At 39.5% G+C, this 17,679-nt stretch overlaps 1 protein-coding gene across 1 annotated transcript; it reads left to right on the plus strand.

Moving 5' to 3' along the window:
• The first annotated feature begins 3,940 nt into the window (after window positions 1–3,940).
• LOC133569158 (V-set domain-containing T-cell activation inhibitor 1-like) lies at window positions 3,941–16,788 on the plus strand. Its single transcript, XM_061921340.1, has 6 exons — window positions 3,941–4,097; window positions 7,905–8,231; window positions 8,302–8,580; window positions 8,641–8,919; window positions 12,190–12,279; window positions 12,354–16,788. The coding sequence occupies exons 1-6, from the start codon at window positions 4,007–4,009 to the stop codon at window positions 12,416–12,418; spliced, it is 1,131 nt and encodes a 376-aa protein (XP_061777324.1). The 5' UTR covers window positions 3,941–4,006; the 3' UTR covers window positions 12,419–16,788.
• The last annotated feature ends 891 nt before the right edge of the window (window positions 16,789–17,679 follow it).

Raw genomic sequence — 17,679 nt, forward strand, 5'->3', positions numbered from 1 at the left:
ATATACATACACATATATATATATACACGTATACACATACATAAATTTAAATATATATATATACATACATATATACATATATATACGTATATATACAGTACATACATATATGTACACATATATACATATACACACATTTATATATAGACATATATATACATACATACATATATATACATACATATACTGTATGTACTCATATAAACACATACATACACATATATAAGTACACATCCATACATATTTATGTACATACATGTATATGTACACATACATACATATGCATACATACATATATATGTACACATACATACATATAGATACATACATACAGTACATATATATGTACACATACATACATATATACATACATGCATACATATATAATAGGGGTGTGGGGAAAAAATCGATTCGAATATGAATCGCGATTCTCACGTTATGCGATTCAGAATCGGTTCTCATTTTTAAAAAATTGATTTTTAATTTTTGTATTTTTTTTATCAATCCAACAAAACAATACACAGCAATACAATGCAATCCAGTTCCAAAACCAAACCTGACTCAGCAACACTCAGAACTGCAGTAACCAGAGCAATTGAGAAGACACACAAACACGACACGGAACAAACCTAAAGTAGTGAAACAAAAATCAATATTATCAACAACAGTATCAATATTAGTTATAATTTTAGCATAGAAGTGATTAAAAATCACTCATTGACATTATCATTAGACATTTATGAAAATTAGAAAAAAAGAAAAATACTGTCACAGTGGCCTAGTGGTTAGAGTGTCCGCCCTGAGATCAGTAGGTTGTGAGTTCAAATCCCGGCAGAGTCATACCAAAGACTATAAAAAAATGGGACCCATTACTTCCCTGCTTGGCACTGAGCATCAAGGGTTGGAATTGGGTGTTAAATCACCCAAAATTATTCCCGGGCGCGGCACGGCTGCTGCCCACTGCTCTCCTCACCTCCCAGAGGGTGAACAAGGGGATGGGTCAAATGCAGAGAACAAATTCCACACCTAGTGTGTGTGTGTGTGTGTGTGTGTAACAATCATTGGTACTTTACTTGTACTTTAACTTACACTTGCATGGCATCTCATAAACTTGACAACACACTGTGTCCAATGTTTTCACAAAGATAAAATAAGTCATATGTTTGGTTCGTTTAATAGTTAAAACAAATTTACATTATTGCAATCAGTTGATAAAACATTGTCCTTTACAATTATAAAATATTTTTTTAAAAATCCACTACTCTGCTTGCATGTCAGCAGACTGGGGTAGATCCTGCTGAAATCCTACGTATTGAATGAATACAGAATCGTTTTGAATCGGAAAAATATTGTTTTTGAATAGAGAATCGCGTTGAATCTAAAAAATCGATTTATAATCAAATCATGACCCCAAGAATCGATATTGAATCGAATTGTGGGACACCCAAAGATTCGCAGCCCTAATGTATATGTATATATATATATATGAAGAAATTATTAGAGGTGGGAATCTTTAACCACTTAATTTGATTACGAGGGGACGGCGTGGCAAAGTTGGTAGAGTGGCTGTGCCAGCGATCTGTGGGTTATTGGTTCAATCTCCACCTTCTACCATCCTAGTCACGTCCGTTGTGTCCTTGGGCAAGACACTTCACAAAGAATCTGGGTATTATCTTCGACCCAACTCTCTCCTTTGAGTCACACATTAAAAGCGTTACTAAAACGGCCTTCTTTCATCTCCGTAATATCGCTAAAATTCGCTCCATTCTGTCCACTAAAGACGCTGAGATCATTATCCATGCGTTTGTTACGTCTCGCCTCGACTACTGTAACGTATTATTTTCGGGTCTCCCCATGTCTAGCATTAAAAGATTACAGTTGGTACAAAATGCGGCTGCTAGACTTTTGACAAGAACAAGAAAGTTTGATCACATTACGCCTGTACTGGCTCACCTGCACTGGCTTCCTGTGCACTTAAGATGTGACTTTAAGGTTTTACTACTTACGTATAAAATACTACACGGTCTAGCTCCATCCTATCTTGCCGATTGTATTGTACCATGTGTCCCGGCAAGAAATCTGCGTTCAAAGGACTCCGGCTTGTTAGTGATTCCCAAAGCCCAAAAAAAGTCTGCGGGCTATAGAGCGTTTTCCGTTCGGGCTCCAGTACTCTGGAATGCCCTCCCGGTAACAGTTCGAGATGCCACCTCAGTAGAAGCATTTAAGTCTCACCTTAAAACTCATTTGTATACTGTAGCCTTTAAATAGACTCCCTTTTTAGACCAGTTGATCTGCTGTTTCTTTTCTTTTTCTTCTATGTCCCACTCTCACCTGTGGAGGGGGTCCGGTCCGATCCGGTGGCCATGTACTGCTTGCCTGTGTATCGGCTGGGGACATCTCTGCGCTGCTGATCCGCCTCCGCTTGGGATGGTTTCCTGCTGGCTCCGCTGTGAACGGGACTCTCGCTGCTGAGTTGGATCCGCTTTGGACTGGACTCTCGCGACTGTGTTGGATCCATTGTGGATTGAACTTTCACAGTATCATGTTAGACCCGCTCGACATCCATTGCTTTCCGAGGATGTCGTGGTGGTTTGTGCAGCCCTTTGAGACACTAGTGATTTAGGGCTATATAAGTAAACATTGATTGATTGACACTTGCTCCTGATGGTTCCTGGTGAGCAAGGCCTTGCATGGCAGGTCCCGCCGTCAGTGTGTGAGTGAATGGGCGAATGTGGAAAAAGGGGTAGAAAAGCGCGATAGAAGTACAACCCATTTACCATTTACAATTCAGGAGCTACGATTCGATTAAAAATCGATTGATGAATCTTTAATTTATGTATATTGATGCAGTTTTACATTTGTTTTGTTTAACTAAATAAGTGTTTATTACTTGCAACTTTAAAAAACTGTGCATTTGCAAGAAGACATTCTCATATTTATTAAATTAATGGAAATGTGCAGAGCTGGAGCACAAGTGCTTTATAAAAGAGCTGATCGGATCTCTCTGTGAGGTAGCTCGCTGCATGCAGTCAGCCACATTTTCGAACAGTCTGCATTACTTTATTTACAATAAATAAATCGATTATTGACCTTACTGATCAATTTTTATAATCGCCCATGTCCGAATTTCCCCAAGCCTCTATTGTAAATTTCAAAAGGGAGAATGGTAAGGTAAAAACTGGTATAAATGAAATAATAAATGATCACCCAAAACAAAAAAAATCACAGCTGAGTTGCTGGTTAGCTAATCCAAGCATTTAACAAAAAACAGTGCTGACACGTCATTTTTTTTTCCGTTTAAAAAGTTATTGTATAATCAGTTCCGTTTTTTTCCTTTAGGACAAATATCCTTTGTGAGTTCAACAAGGTGTGTGTGTGTGTGTGTGTAACGTCCTACCAGCTCGTTACTTCTTACGAAGATATCTGATGGTCAGAATCAAACCCCTCCCTACAAAAAACCTGACCTGCAAAGAGGCCAGAAATCATCAATTAATACATGATTCAATTTACCGGTAAATCAGCTTGAACATGGCAATAAAGATTACAGATATTAATAACCCATAATACATTCATGCGTCCATAGTATTCACTTCAATGTGTTTGCATTCATCACTTAATTTGTGTACCCATTCATTTAACATTCAAATATTAGTATGATCAAAATGACACTAATTGGACAGTTTAAGGCTTGTAAAACTGATATCTGAATATATATATTTAAAAAAAGCCTTTTTATAGACACGCATGCTGGTTCTAGCTATTGGGCTGTTTCTAGTTTTATATTTTATTCATTTTTATGATCTTTTTACTATTATTATTATTATTACTATTTTTTGCACTGTGGCACTGTGAGGTTGTTTGCTCAACGTAAAGTGCTTTCTTACAAATAAAAATCTATAATATGTACTAAACACCAATTGTCAACTCTTGTTACTTTCCAAGCCTGATCATCAGCTTAGAATGTTTTGTAGTCGTCATTCCGGTTAGTTCACTCAAAAGAGAGAGTATGTTAAGAGTTCCAATGGCTGACGACGTGCATATCCTTCTTCGCTGTCTTCTTCCATTGTTGTTGACCCGAATTCAATCTTCAGCCGAAAGTGAGTGATTCTTTTGAACTCAACATATCTTTGGTTTGTTTGTTTTGTGTCCTAATAATGTGGTCAGTACTTTATCAGGAATTTCAAATAAGTTGATTGTTGAGTGCTTTATTATGACTCTTTTTGTGACTCTTATGTAAAATGTTGATTCCGGGTATTTATTAACAGGAACTAATAAGTGGCAACATCACACTTGTTTTTTTGTCCTGTCCAGCTACTCAGGCTAATCATATAGTTGACGTAGAGCGGGGGTCAGCAACCCACGGCTCTAGAGCCACATGCGGCTCTTTACGGTGCCCTGGTGGATCCATGGAGCTTTTTCAAAAATGTATGGAAATGGAAAAAAATGTGGTGGAAAATATGTTTTTTGTTGTAATATGGTTTCTGTAGGAGGACAAACATGACACAAACATTCCTAGTTGTTGGAAAGCCCACTGTTTAATATGTTTGTGTTTGTTTATGCTTCACTGAGGAGAGTATTTGGCAGGTGCCGCTTTGTCCTACTAATTTCAGCGAGCCATAAACTCAACATTGTGTGGACTGTGACTCAACAGTTTTACATGTACACATTTCTCCGATGCTGCCACAGAAAGACATGTTTTATGCCACTCTTTCTTTGTCTCATTTTGTCCACCCAACATTTTATACTGTGTGAATGCACAACGGTGAGCTTTGTTGTTGTAATTGTTTTGTGTTGAGTACTAATCAGGCATATTTGGTCAGTGCATGACTGCAAGCTAATTGATGCTAACATGCTATTTAGGCCAGGGGACACCAACGCAGTAGCCCGTAAGGACCAGATGAGTCGCCCGCTGGCCTGTTCTAAAAATAACTCAAATAGCAGCACTTACCAGTGAGCTGCCTCTATTTTTTTAATTTTATTTATTTACTAGCAAGCTGGTCTCGCTTTGCTCGACATTTTTAATTCTAAGAGAGACAAAACTCCAATAGAATTTGAAAATCCAAGAAAATATTTTATAGACTTGGTCTTCACTTGTTTAAATTAATTCATTTATTGTTTTACTTTGCTTCTTATAACTTTCAGAAAGACAATTTTAGAGAAAAAATACCACCTTGAAAAAATGATTTAAGGATTTTTAAACACATACCTTTTTAATTCCTTCCTCTTCTTTCCAATTTAAAACTTAAAGTCCACCAGGCTGCACCAAACTTTTGGTGCGTTGTTGACACAGAAGTACAGTGATGTATGCGCAGCAGCTATGAAGGTTGCAAGCCTGTTTGGTTCAACTTATCTTTGTAAATCAGCCTTTTCTGACATGAACTTCATCAAGAACAAACGCAGAACACGCCTCACTGATGCACATCTGCAAGACTAACTCAGAGTTTCAGTGTCAAGTTACACACCAGGGTACAACACACTAGTTAACAGCATGCAATGCCAGGTTTCCCACTAACTGACAAAGAAACAGATAACAGATTTGGTGTCCAGTTCAAAGTGTGACATGATTTATTTAAAAATTTGAGAGATGACTTTTATTTTATTTTACATGAGTTATTATTTGTACAAACATGGTGCAAAGTAATTCATGATTTGTTAAAAAAATGTTAGTGGCTAGCTAGTTAAAATGGGATATTGTGATTTCACAAGACTGTCTTAGAAGTGATCATTTGAAAATGTTCAATTAGAAAAATGTGCACTTAGAGAAAATATAAAAATAAAGTGTTGCATATTGATATTTATCTATTTCTATATATATTTATTGTGAGAAATCATTAAGATGATCAGTGTTTCCACAAAGAAAAATATAATTATTAATAATAAAATATAGTTAAAGGTAAATTGAGCAAATTGGCTATTTCTGGCAATTTATTTAAAGTGTGTATCAAACTGGTAGCCCTTCGCATTAATCAGTACCCAAGAAGTAGCTCTTGGTTTCAAAAAGGTGGATGACCCCTGCTCTAGACATTAGAGTCGTTTTTTTATGAATGCAAATCTAGTCACTGGCAATTCGGTAAATATTAATAGAACTCGAAGCTCAGCTTTGTCGTGCCATTTCCTTTTTTTTTTTTAATTTATTTTTAGTCCTGTCCAACTTCTCAGGCAAATCATATAGTTGATGTAGATGCCCATATCGGCTGTTCAAATTTACATTACAAAAGAGAAGTGTAGGATACTTCTCTTGTTGCCTTATTTGAATTTGACTATTAATACTTATATTATCATTTGGTGCAGCCGGGCCAGAGCAGGAGGGGATAGAAAGAGGAAAAAAAAGGAAGACAGAGGGGGAAATTGTGGGGATAAAAGGGGGATTAGACACAGACAAAACAACAATAACAACAAGAATAGAACAACACCAGCACATACGGTCCATCCATCAATCCATCCATTTTCTACCGCTTATTCCCTTTGGGGTCGCGGGGGGCGCTGGTGCCTATCTCAGCTACAATCGGGCGGAAGGTGGGGTACACCCTGGACAAATCACTACCTCATCGCAAGTTACTCCAATAACCAACATTAATTATCAACTCTGAGTCATTTGGAGTCGTCAGTCCGGTTTGTCCACTCAAAAGCGAAAGTATTTTAGTTTCTTCGTCATGGCATCGAATGCACTTGTTGTTCTCCTTTGGTGGCGTAAATGGGTATCAATCGCTGACTCTCATGTGAAAAGTGGATTCCTGATTTTAGCAGGAAATATTTGGCAAGCATCAAATTGCATTTAAGGCTGAATTTTAGTCACGACGTTGTCCCTCGTTAAAAAAGGGCAAGGGAAGCAAAATGTCGCAGGTATGTGACACTTAAGTGACATTCTTTGAGACGGGACAAGTGTGTGTTTTAACCAAAGGACATAAAGCTGGCCTGAAAGTTGTGGCCAAGATGATGATTTACTTAAAATATATTTTCATGTAAAAGTGGGGAATTAAACCTTCATTGTGTTCTACAACAAAACCACTATGCCTAATCAAGAAAATCCTACAGAACCAGTCAGAGTGTTGAAGGATTAATAAGACTTGTTAGAGCAGAGGTGTCAAACTCATTTTGGTTGGGAGCCACATGAAGAAAAATCTACTCCCAAGTGGGCTGGACTGGTAAAATCACGGCACGATAACTTAAAAATAAAGACAACTTCAGATTGTTTTTAACAGATAGAAGATGTTGGATTTTTTTTTATTTTTTTTTTAACATTTATATGTTGCAGTTAATAGTCTTCTACCTCTATACGTTGTTATTTAAACTTTCTGAATAAAATATGTGATAACATTTATCAGTCAACTCATTGGTGTTAATTTTTAATCCATCAAGATAAAAAAACATCAAAATCAAATTACTGGACAATATTTATGTAGTTTGATTATTTTTCTCGATGGATGTGCTATCATGTGGTTTATTTTGTACCATTGTGCCATCATGAATGGTAAATAAATGGTAAATGGTTGCACTTGTATAGCACTTTTCTACCCCTTTTAAGGAGCCCAAAGTACTTTGACAGTATTTCAACATTCACCCATTCACACACACATTCACACACTGAAGCTGCCATTCAAGGCGCTAACCAGGACCCATCAGGAGCAAGGGTGAAGTGTCTTGCCCAAGGACAAAACGGACGTGATCAGGATGGTAGATGGTGGGGATTGAACCAGTAACCCTCAGATTGCTGGCACGGCCACTCTCCCAACTTCGCCACGCCGTCCCCATCTACAAAGATACAAATAATTGCTATTTTGCCATCCAGTGGACACATTTAGAACAGCAGTTTCTTTCATTCCAAAAATTTCAGGTACATTTATAGACTTAAATTACATTTGACACTCTTTATGTAGAGTAACCAAATCAGTCTGTGTTGACAGGATTGAGCGTCACATGCCTGGCATCAGAAAATTGTGGGCTCCCGTGTCGATTCTCCTCTGATGGCCGTGGTGCTCGCGTCATGTGGTGTAAGAAAAAGGCGGTGCTGAGCGACACACGTTACGGCAACACCAGCTGGGTGGTCGGCCACAACACGCCGGCCGACATGTACAAAGGCAGGACGGACCTGTACGCAGACCAGGTCTTGGAGGGCAACGCCACGCTGGTGCTGAGAAACGTCACACCGCGAGACGAGGGACTATACGTCTGCATCACCTTCACGGAGACGCAGTCCAGCAGATCAGGCATTATCAACGTGACGGTGAAAGGTAGACCAACTCGGCAGCTGTCACCTTTGGGTGAAGCGTGACTGAAGCCATCTTTTGGTTTGTGGTGCAGCTCCCGTCAGGAAGGTCCGCATGGAGTTCCGTGACGAAGCGGTCTACTGTCGAGCAGAAGGCATATACCCGCCGCCCACGCTGATCTGGTCCGTCGAGCCGCCCAGTGAAGCCAAACTCTTCTACAACAAAACCAAGATGGAGGAAGCCCGTCTGGGCTTCTTCGACATCGAGAGCGCCGTGCAGAAGAAAGCGTCCGACACCAGCAACATGAACATGACTTTCATTTGTGAGGTCTCCAGCGAGGAATCGTCTAAAAGAGCACACCTGAAGGTGGAAGGTGAGGACCGTCTGAAAATGACCAACCCTTTGAATCCTCGCTGATGTTTCTCCTCTGCAGGCGCCATCAAAACACCCGCTGGCGACAAAGTCAAAGTGCCCTGCACTCTACCTCTCAAAGAACTCCACAACTTCCATCTCACCTGGAGGGTCCAACGCTCTGTACCCATGAGCCTCAACGATTCGGACATCTTCAAGAGCCAGGAGATGGACACACCTTCGGTATGGCGCCATCTGATGCTGCGCAGCGTGGAATCAGTGCATCAGGGCACGTACACCTGCGAGGTGCGAACACCTGATGTAACGTACCTCACTCAGACGGACGTCATTGTGATCTCAGGTAAGATCGAAATAAAACCCACTGCAACGTAATTTACATTAAAACCACCCTGACTGGTACAAATTACCAAAAAAGGATGTAATGGAGTCAAAATAGCACGTTACTACCTGTGGATTAGCAGAGCTACAATAGGTTGTCTTCGGACACGTGACTTTTGAACGGACGTGAACAAAGTGGTGGGCACCCAAACCATCATGGCTACTGTGCAGCAAACACAGTGGAAACAATCAGAGTACACAAGGGGCCTAGATCTTACCACTGAAGGCAGATACGAGCCAAAAAATCTAACTCTGCAATAAAACCTATCCCTATACTTCATCAAAATAAGATTTGTCGAGTGATCTCGCTTTCTGGTGCTCCATTCGCTACAAAACAGATGACAACTTGGGAATTTGAAAAATAATTTCCCTCGTGCATCAATACAGTTTGTCTAAGTGTAAGTCTAAAAGCATGGAGGTCTACAACTTCTTTTTGTGTGGTTTGGTCAAGGAAATTGGTCTGAAGACACTATCGAATAAATCATGCGTAGCTTTTGCTCCGGTAAGGTTGCATTTCATGATTTAACTTTGCGTCTACATCCATGTTTGTTGCTTTGTTTTTGTTGCACGCACCTTTATGATAAGCGTGTTGTTCCCCGTCTTTATCAAAATATAACTACAGAAGTCAACATGTGTATGTGCTTAAAGAATAATTTACGATTGTTTATCAAACTATAACTATAGATGTCAACATTGTGTATGTGATGAAATATTCATTTATGATTGATTATCAAAATATAACTATAGATGTCATCATTGTGTATGTGCTTTAAGAATAAATTGTCAAAGAGTGCTTCACATCAGGGCTCCTTAACCTTTTAGACCTCTGGGCCCAACTTTTCCATAACAGAGCGGCCCACTCAAATATTACCACTGAATTAATAATTTTACACTTGATTTGAACAGTATTTAATAATTATATCTAACCTACTTACAGTTTAACAGGATAAGCCTTGTCAAATGATATCAAAGCATGCAATAATCTTGATTATTGTTAGAGATGTCCGATAAAGGCTTTTTTGCCAATATCCGATATTCCCCAACTCTTAATTACCGATTCCGATATCAACCGAAACTGATTTATAGAGTGGTGGAATTAAAACATTATACCTAATTTTGTTGTGATGCCCCGCTGGATGCATTAAAAAATGTAACAAGGTTTTCCAAAATTAATCAACTCAAGTTATGGAAAAAAATGCCAACATGGCACAGCAAAATTTATTATTAAAGTCACGAAGTGTTTTATTTTTATTTTTAAACATAAATCAAAACAGCAGCTTGGAATTTGGGACATGCTCTCCCTGAGAGAGCATGAGGAGGTTGAGGTGGGCGGGGTTGAAGTGGGAGTAGCGGGGGCTGTACATTGTAGCGTCCCGGAAGAGATAGTGCTGCAACGGGTTCTGGGTATTTGTTCTGTTGTGTTACGGTGCGGATGTTCTCCCAAAATGTGGTTGTCATTCTTGTTTGGTGTGGGTTCACAGTGTGGCACATATTTGTAACAGTGTTAAAGTTGTTTATATGGCCACCCTCAGTGTGACCTGTATGGCTGTTCACCAAGTATGCGTTGCATTCACTTGTGTGTGTGAAAAGCCGTAGAAATTATGTGATTGGGTCGGCACACAAAGGCAGTGCCTTTAGGGTTTATTGGCACTCTGTACTTCTCCCTACGTCCTTGTACACAGCGGCGTTTTAAAAAGTCATAAATTTTACTTTTTTAAAACCGATACCGGTAATTTCCGATATTTTATTTTAAAGTATTTATCGGACATCTTTAATTATTATCAAGGCTTAGGTCAGGCTGATAACAAAAATTAATACTAGTCAAATTTACGGCATAAGAAGGTATTCATAAGTGCTGAATTGAATAGATTCTAACTAAGAAATACTACCTATCCATCCATCTTCATCCGCTTATATGAGGTCAGGTCACAGGGGCAGCAGCCTAAGCAGGGAAACCCAGGCTTCCCTCTCCCCAGCCACTTCCCCCAGCTCTTCCCGGGGGATCCTGAGGCATTCCCAGGCCAGCCGGGAGACAGTCGTCCCAAAGTGTCCTGGGTCTTCCCCGTGGCCTCCTATCGGTTGGACGTGCCCTCAACACCTCCCTAGGGAGGCATTCAGGTGGCATCCTGACCAAATGCCCGAACCACCTCATCAGCGGCTTTACTTTGAGCTCCTCCCGGATGACAGAGCTTCCCGCTCTATCTCTAAGGGACAGCCATGGCACCCGGTGGAGGAAACTAATTTTGGCCGCTTGTACCCGTGATCTTGTCCTTCTGGTCATAACCCAAAGCTCATGACCATAGGTTAGGATGGGAACGTAGAGCTTTGCCTTCCGGCTCAGCTCCTTCTTCACCACAAAGGATCCATACAGCGTCCGCATTACTGAAGACGCCGCACTGATCCACCTGTCGATCTCACAGTCCGCTCTTCCCTCTCTCGTGAACAAGACTCCGAGGTACTTGAACTCCTCCACTTGGGGCAGGGTCTCCGCCCCAACACGGAGATGGCGCTCCACCCTTTTCCGGGCAAGAACCATGGACTCTGACTTGGAGGTGCTGATTCCCATCCCGGTCGCTTCACACTCGACTGCGAACCAATCCAGTGAGAGCTGAAGATATACTACCTAAATTAATAATCATGTTTTCCCCGTGACTGCGTGGGTTCCCTCCGGGTACTCCGGCTTCCCCCCACCTCCAAAAACATGCACCTGGGGATAGTCTCCTCCCACCTCCAAAGACATGCACCTGGGGATAGGTTGATTGGCAACACTAAATGGTCCCTAGTGTGTGAATGTGAGTGTGAATGTTGTCTGTCTATCTGTGTTGGCCCTGCGATGAGGTGACGACTTGTCCAGGGTATACGACGCCTTCCACCTGAATGCAGCTGAGATAGGATCCAGCGACCCCCCGTGACCCCAAAAGGGACAAGCGGTAGGAAATGGATGGATGGATGGCATTATTATAATAATATGTAAGGTTTTTTTAAGGAAATTAAAATTCAAGTGCAAACTAAATTACAGATTTGTCTCATTAGTTATAATTGTTGCGCTTTAGAAACTTGTTTAGGACTTTGGCTCCAGACTTCTTTGGTGTGTTTGGTAGTCCACCACAAGTGGTGGAAAATTGTTTTACAAAGGAGTAACAGTGCTAAGAAACAGGTATTTTTTGGTGGCCCAACAATGGACCTATGGTTAAGAAACAGTGCTTTACATCATTACCTTTTCCTCCATCAGATGATCGTCCACCGTGGTGGTTTTACATCGGAGTGCTGGTCTTCCACCTGAGTCTGTCCTACGCCATCGCAGGATGCCTGTTTGTTAAGAGTGAGTTGGTACTACGCGACTTACAGAAGGACTGTGTGAAGGTGACGATAACGAGGCTGTGCTCTCCTTTTCAGGGCGGGGCTCACCCAACAAAAAGGACAAAGAAAAGGACAACACAATCCAGACAGATGTCAAATAACAAATTCCAACACATCTTAACTCATGTTATTGTTGCTAATGCTAAAACTTCTCTTTGCAGCTGTAAATACAAACCCCGTTTCCATATGAGTTGGGAACTTGTGTTGGATGTAAATATAAACGGAATACTATGATTTGCAAATCCTTTTCAACCCATATTCAGTTGAATATGCTACTAAAACAACATATTTGATGTTCAAACTGATAAACATTTTTTTTGCACATAATCATTAACTTTGGAATTTGATGCCAGCAACACATGACAAAGAAGTTGGGAAAGGTGGCAATAAATACTGATAGGGTTGAGAAATACTCATTAAACACTTATTTGGAACATCCCACAGGTGTGCAGGCTAATTGGGAACAGGTGGGTGCCATGATTGGGTATAAAAGCAGCTTCCATGAAATGCTAAGTAATTCACAAACAAGGATGGGGCGAGGGTCACCACTTTGTAAGCAAATTGTCGAACAGTTTTAGAACAACATTTCTCAACGATCTATTGCAAGGAGTTAAGGGATTTTACCATCTACGGTCCGTGAAGTCATCAAAAGGTTAAGAGAATCTGGAGAAATCACTGCACGTAAGCGACAATATAATGGACCTTTGATCCCTCAGGCGGTACTGCATCAAAACCCGACATCAGTGTGTAAAGGATATCACCACATGGGCTCAGGAACACTTCATAAAACCACTGTCAGTAACTACAGTTGGTTGCTACATCTGTAACTGCAAGTTAAAACTCTGCTATGCTAAGCAAAACCCATTTATCAACAACACCAAAAAACGCCGCTGGCTTCGCTGGGATCGAGCTCAACAAAGATAGACTGATGCAAAGTGGAAAAGTGTTCTGTGGTCTGAGGAGTCCACATTTCAAGTTATATTTGGAAACAGTGGACGTGGTGTCCTCTGGAACAAAGAGGAAAATAACCATCCGGATTGTTATGGGCGCAAAGTTCAAAAGCCAGCATCTGTGATAGCATGGGGGTGTATTAGTGCCCAAGGCATGGGTAACTTAGGTTTTGGAGCAACATATGTTGTCATCCAAGCAATGTTATCTTGGAAGCCCCTGCTTATTTCAGCAAGACAACGCCAAGCCATGTGTTACAACAGCGTGGTTTCGTAGTAAAAGAGTGCGGGTACTTTCCTGGCCCGCCTGCAGTCCAGACCTGTCTCCCATGGAAAATGTGTGGCGCATTATGAAGCGTAAAATACGACAGCAGAGACCCCGGACTGTTGAACGACTGAAGCTCTACATAAAACAAGAATGAGAAATATTTCCACTTTCAAAGCTTCAACAATTAGTTTCCTCAGTTCCCAAACGTTTATTGAGTGTTGTTAAAAGAAAATGTGATGTAACAGTGGTGAACATGCCCTTTCCCCAACTACTTTGGCACATGTTGCAGCCATGAAATTCTAAGTTCATTATTATTTGCAAAAAAAATAAAGTTTATGAGTTCGAACATCAAATATCTTGTCTTTGTAGTGCATTCAACTGAATATGGGTTGAAAATCCCTGCTTGGCACTCAGCATCAAGGGTTGGAATTGGGGGTTAAATTACCAAAAATGATTCCTGGGCACGGCCCAGCTCCAGCCCACTGCTCCCCTCACCTCCCAGGGGGTGATCAAATGTGATGGGTCAAATGCAGAGAATAATTTTGCCACACCAAGAGTGTGTGTGACAATCATTGGTACTTGAACTTTAACTTTAAAAGGACTTGCAAATCATTGTATTCTGTTTATATTTACATCTAACACAATTTCCCAACTCACATGGAAACGGGGTTTGTGCAGTGAATGTATATGTACAGTATGTGTATATGAATGTTTGTACTGTGATTGTATATGTACAGTATTTGTATATGTATGTATGTACAGTGAATGTATATGTTTAGTATGTGTATATATGTATGTTAGTACAGTAAATGTATATGTACTACCCAGGTCTGCACTAGAATGGAGCTTGCGTACCAGTAGTAGTAGATGTACCGCAGTTTGAGAATCAATGGCTTACAATATATTGACCTACATGGGATTTTGCTTTTAACGCACAGAGGGCCTGATCTACTAAAAGTTTACGTGTACTAAAACATGTGCAAACTTGGTATCACACGCAAAAGTGATCTACTGAAGTTGTGCGCAGAGCACTGCATAATAAGGAGTGCAATCTTGTCTTCATTAATATGCAGATTATAAGATGCATATTCAAATAAATAAATAAATGGCCACAATACTGGGAGAAGATGCAAATATTACTGATTCACCGATATGTTTTTTTCAGAGCCAGTATTAATAATTAGTAGTCAAGGAGGCCAATAACGATATGGAGCCAATATTCATTTGTAGTAAGATATATTTGAACATGAATATTATCTATCAGTAAACAGATGGACAAGCCTATAAGTAGGTTTGTTTGTTTTTTTACATAGTTTTTTAGTGTTTAATTTGGCATCAAAAACCTCAGGGGATTTGACAAACACCGTTATTGCATGTGTCTAAGAGGAACATCAATGTTTGCTTTATAAAAAATACCAAAACCCCCTGGGAAAATTGGTAAAAATATGGGATTTTTTTTACATCACAATAACTCGCCTTCTACTCACCTTTATTGAATTGCATAGCAGTTTATGGATTTAATACATTGTTGGGTTTCCTCATGAGGAACTCTGAAATATTGGAAATATTTGAATAAAAACAATTCTGGTCTTTTTCACATAGTTTATACCGTATTTTTAGTAAGTCGCTCCGGAGTATAAGTCGCACCTGCCGAAAATGCATAATAAAGAAGGGAAAAAACATATATAAGTCGCACTGGAGTATAAGTCGCATTTTTGGGGGAATAGACATTTGAAAGGCAATTTAAAATAAATAAAGAATAGTGAACAACAGGCTGAATAAGTGTACGTTATATGAGGCATAAATAACCAAGTAAGAAGGTGCCTGGTATGTTTACGTAACATATTATGGTAAGAGTCATTCAAATAACTATAACATATAGAACATGCTATACCTTTACCAAACAATCTGTCACTCCTAATCCATAAATCCCATGAAATCTTGTACGTCTGGTCTCTTACGTGAATGAGCTAAATAATATTATTTGATATTTTACGGTAATGTGTTAATAATTTCACACATAAGTCGCACCCCTGGCCAAACTATGAAAAAAACTGCTACTTATAGTCCGAAATATACGGTAAGTTGTTATTACATAGCTTTTTAGAAAAAGTGGGAGCAGTAGTGACATAATGTTTTATGCAGCGCTAGTGTTTAATTTAGCATCAAAAACCTCAGCAGATTTGACAAACACCGTTATTGCATGTGTCTAAGAGGAACATCAATGTTTGCTTTATAAAAAATACCAAAACCCCCTGGGAAAATTGGTAAAAATATGGGATTTTTTTTACATCACAATAACTCGCCTTCTACTCACCTTTATTGAATTGCATAGCAGTTTATGGATTTAATACATTGTTGGGTTTCCTCATGAGGAACTCTGAAATATTGGAAATATTTGAATAAAAACAATTCTGGTCTTTTTCACATAGTTTATACCGTATTTTTAGTAAGTCGCTCCGGAGTATAAGTCGCACCTGCCGAAAATGCATAATAAAGAAGGGAAAAAACATATATAAGTCGCACTGGAGTATAAGTCGCATTTTTGGGGGAATAGACATTTGAAAGGCAATTTAAAATAAATAAAGAATAGTGAACAACAGGCTGAATAAGTGTACGTTATATGAGGCATAAATAACCAAGTAAGAAGGTGCCTGGTATGTTTACGTAACATATTATGGTAAGAGTCATTCAAATAACTATAACATATAGAACATGCTATACCTTTACCAAACAATCTGTCACTCCTAATCCATAAATCCCATGAAATCTTGTACGTCTGGTCTCTTACGTGAATGAGCTAAATAATATTATTTGATATTTTACGGTAATGTGTTAATAATTTCACACATAAGTCGCACCCCTGGCCAAACTATGAAAAAAACTGCTACTTATAGTCCGAAATATACGGTAAGTTGTTATTACATAGCTTTTTAGAAAAAGTGGGAGCAGTAGTGACATAATGTTTTATGCAGCGCTAGTGTTTAATTTAGCATCAAAAACCTCAGCAGATTTGACAAACACCGTTATTGCATGTGTCTAAGAGGAACAGCAACATTTGCTTTATAAAAAAATAGAAAAATCCCCTGGGAAAATTGGTAAAAATATGGGATTTTTTTTACATCACAAGAACTCGCCTTTTACTCACTTTTTTTGAATTGCAAAGCAAGATAAAGGATTAAATACATTGTTGGTTTTCCTCATGAGGAACTCTGAAATATTGGAAACATTTGAATAAAAACAATTCTGGTCTTCACATGGCTTTTAGTTGAGACAGCTGGTTGACAGCAAGTATGAGAATGTGTGAGCGGCTGCAGGCTCTTTACTTATAGAATCATCACCTATTTGTCAATATTTACACAAAGTTGTTTTTTTTGTCAGAGATATCTTTTCTGTTGACATCATGTCCATCCATCTCTTACGCATTATTTGTTTGAATCCCAGAACTGCCCATGTGAGCACTACAGTGAGAAATAAGGGAACTTTTTTTAAGCAAGCAAGAAGTCTGGTGCTTGACAAGTGATTATTACTACTTAATTCACAATTTTTTTAATATACTAAATACTGGTATCATGTGTACAGTATGTATTATATCTGCTGTAGATTCCTAACGAAGCCTCAGCTTGACGCTCCTCTACTCCCCCCTGCTACCGCTCGCTGCGGCAACAACAAACCAAAACTCCAGACGCTCCTCTTCATTTTGTATCGTTTACTTGTCAACTTAATCCATCAAAAACGTAAAACAATAACGATGTGGGAACAAATGAACGGTAAAAATAAAGCGAGTTTGTTTGTTAGTTATACACATCATTTTATCGTTTTCACATAATGTTTAGCACCTGGTATTTGGATCTTAGTAGATCAAGCCCAAAGTGTATTCAAGTGGCCCCTCCCATTTCCCGTGTAGCCCTCGTTGGAAACGGTTTGGACACATGAATAAACACAGACTAACGTCTGCAGGAGAAAGACAACTGGAGCGGCATCGCTCGCACGGTGGACCGACTCTGTCTCTTTCTGATCACCCTTTGGCACCATTATCATCTTCCTCATGGGCCTCTACAACCACCCTCCGCCTTTGCCTTTCGCTGGAGATTTCTACAACTACAGAGAGGAAAACCCTCGTCTAATGTGACACACACACACACAC

Source organism: Nerophis ophidion, linkage group LG15 (assembly GCF_033978795.1).
Source record: "Nerophis ophidion isolate RoL-2023_Sa linkage group LG15, RoL_Noph_v1.0, whole genome shotgun sequence".
Classification (NCBI taxonomy): Eukaryota; Metazoa; Chordata; class Actinopteri; order Syngnathiformes; family Syngnathidae; genus Nerophis; species Nerophis ophidion.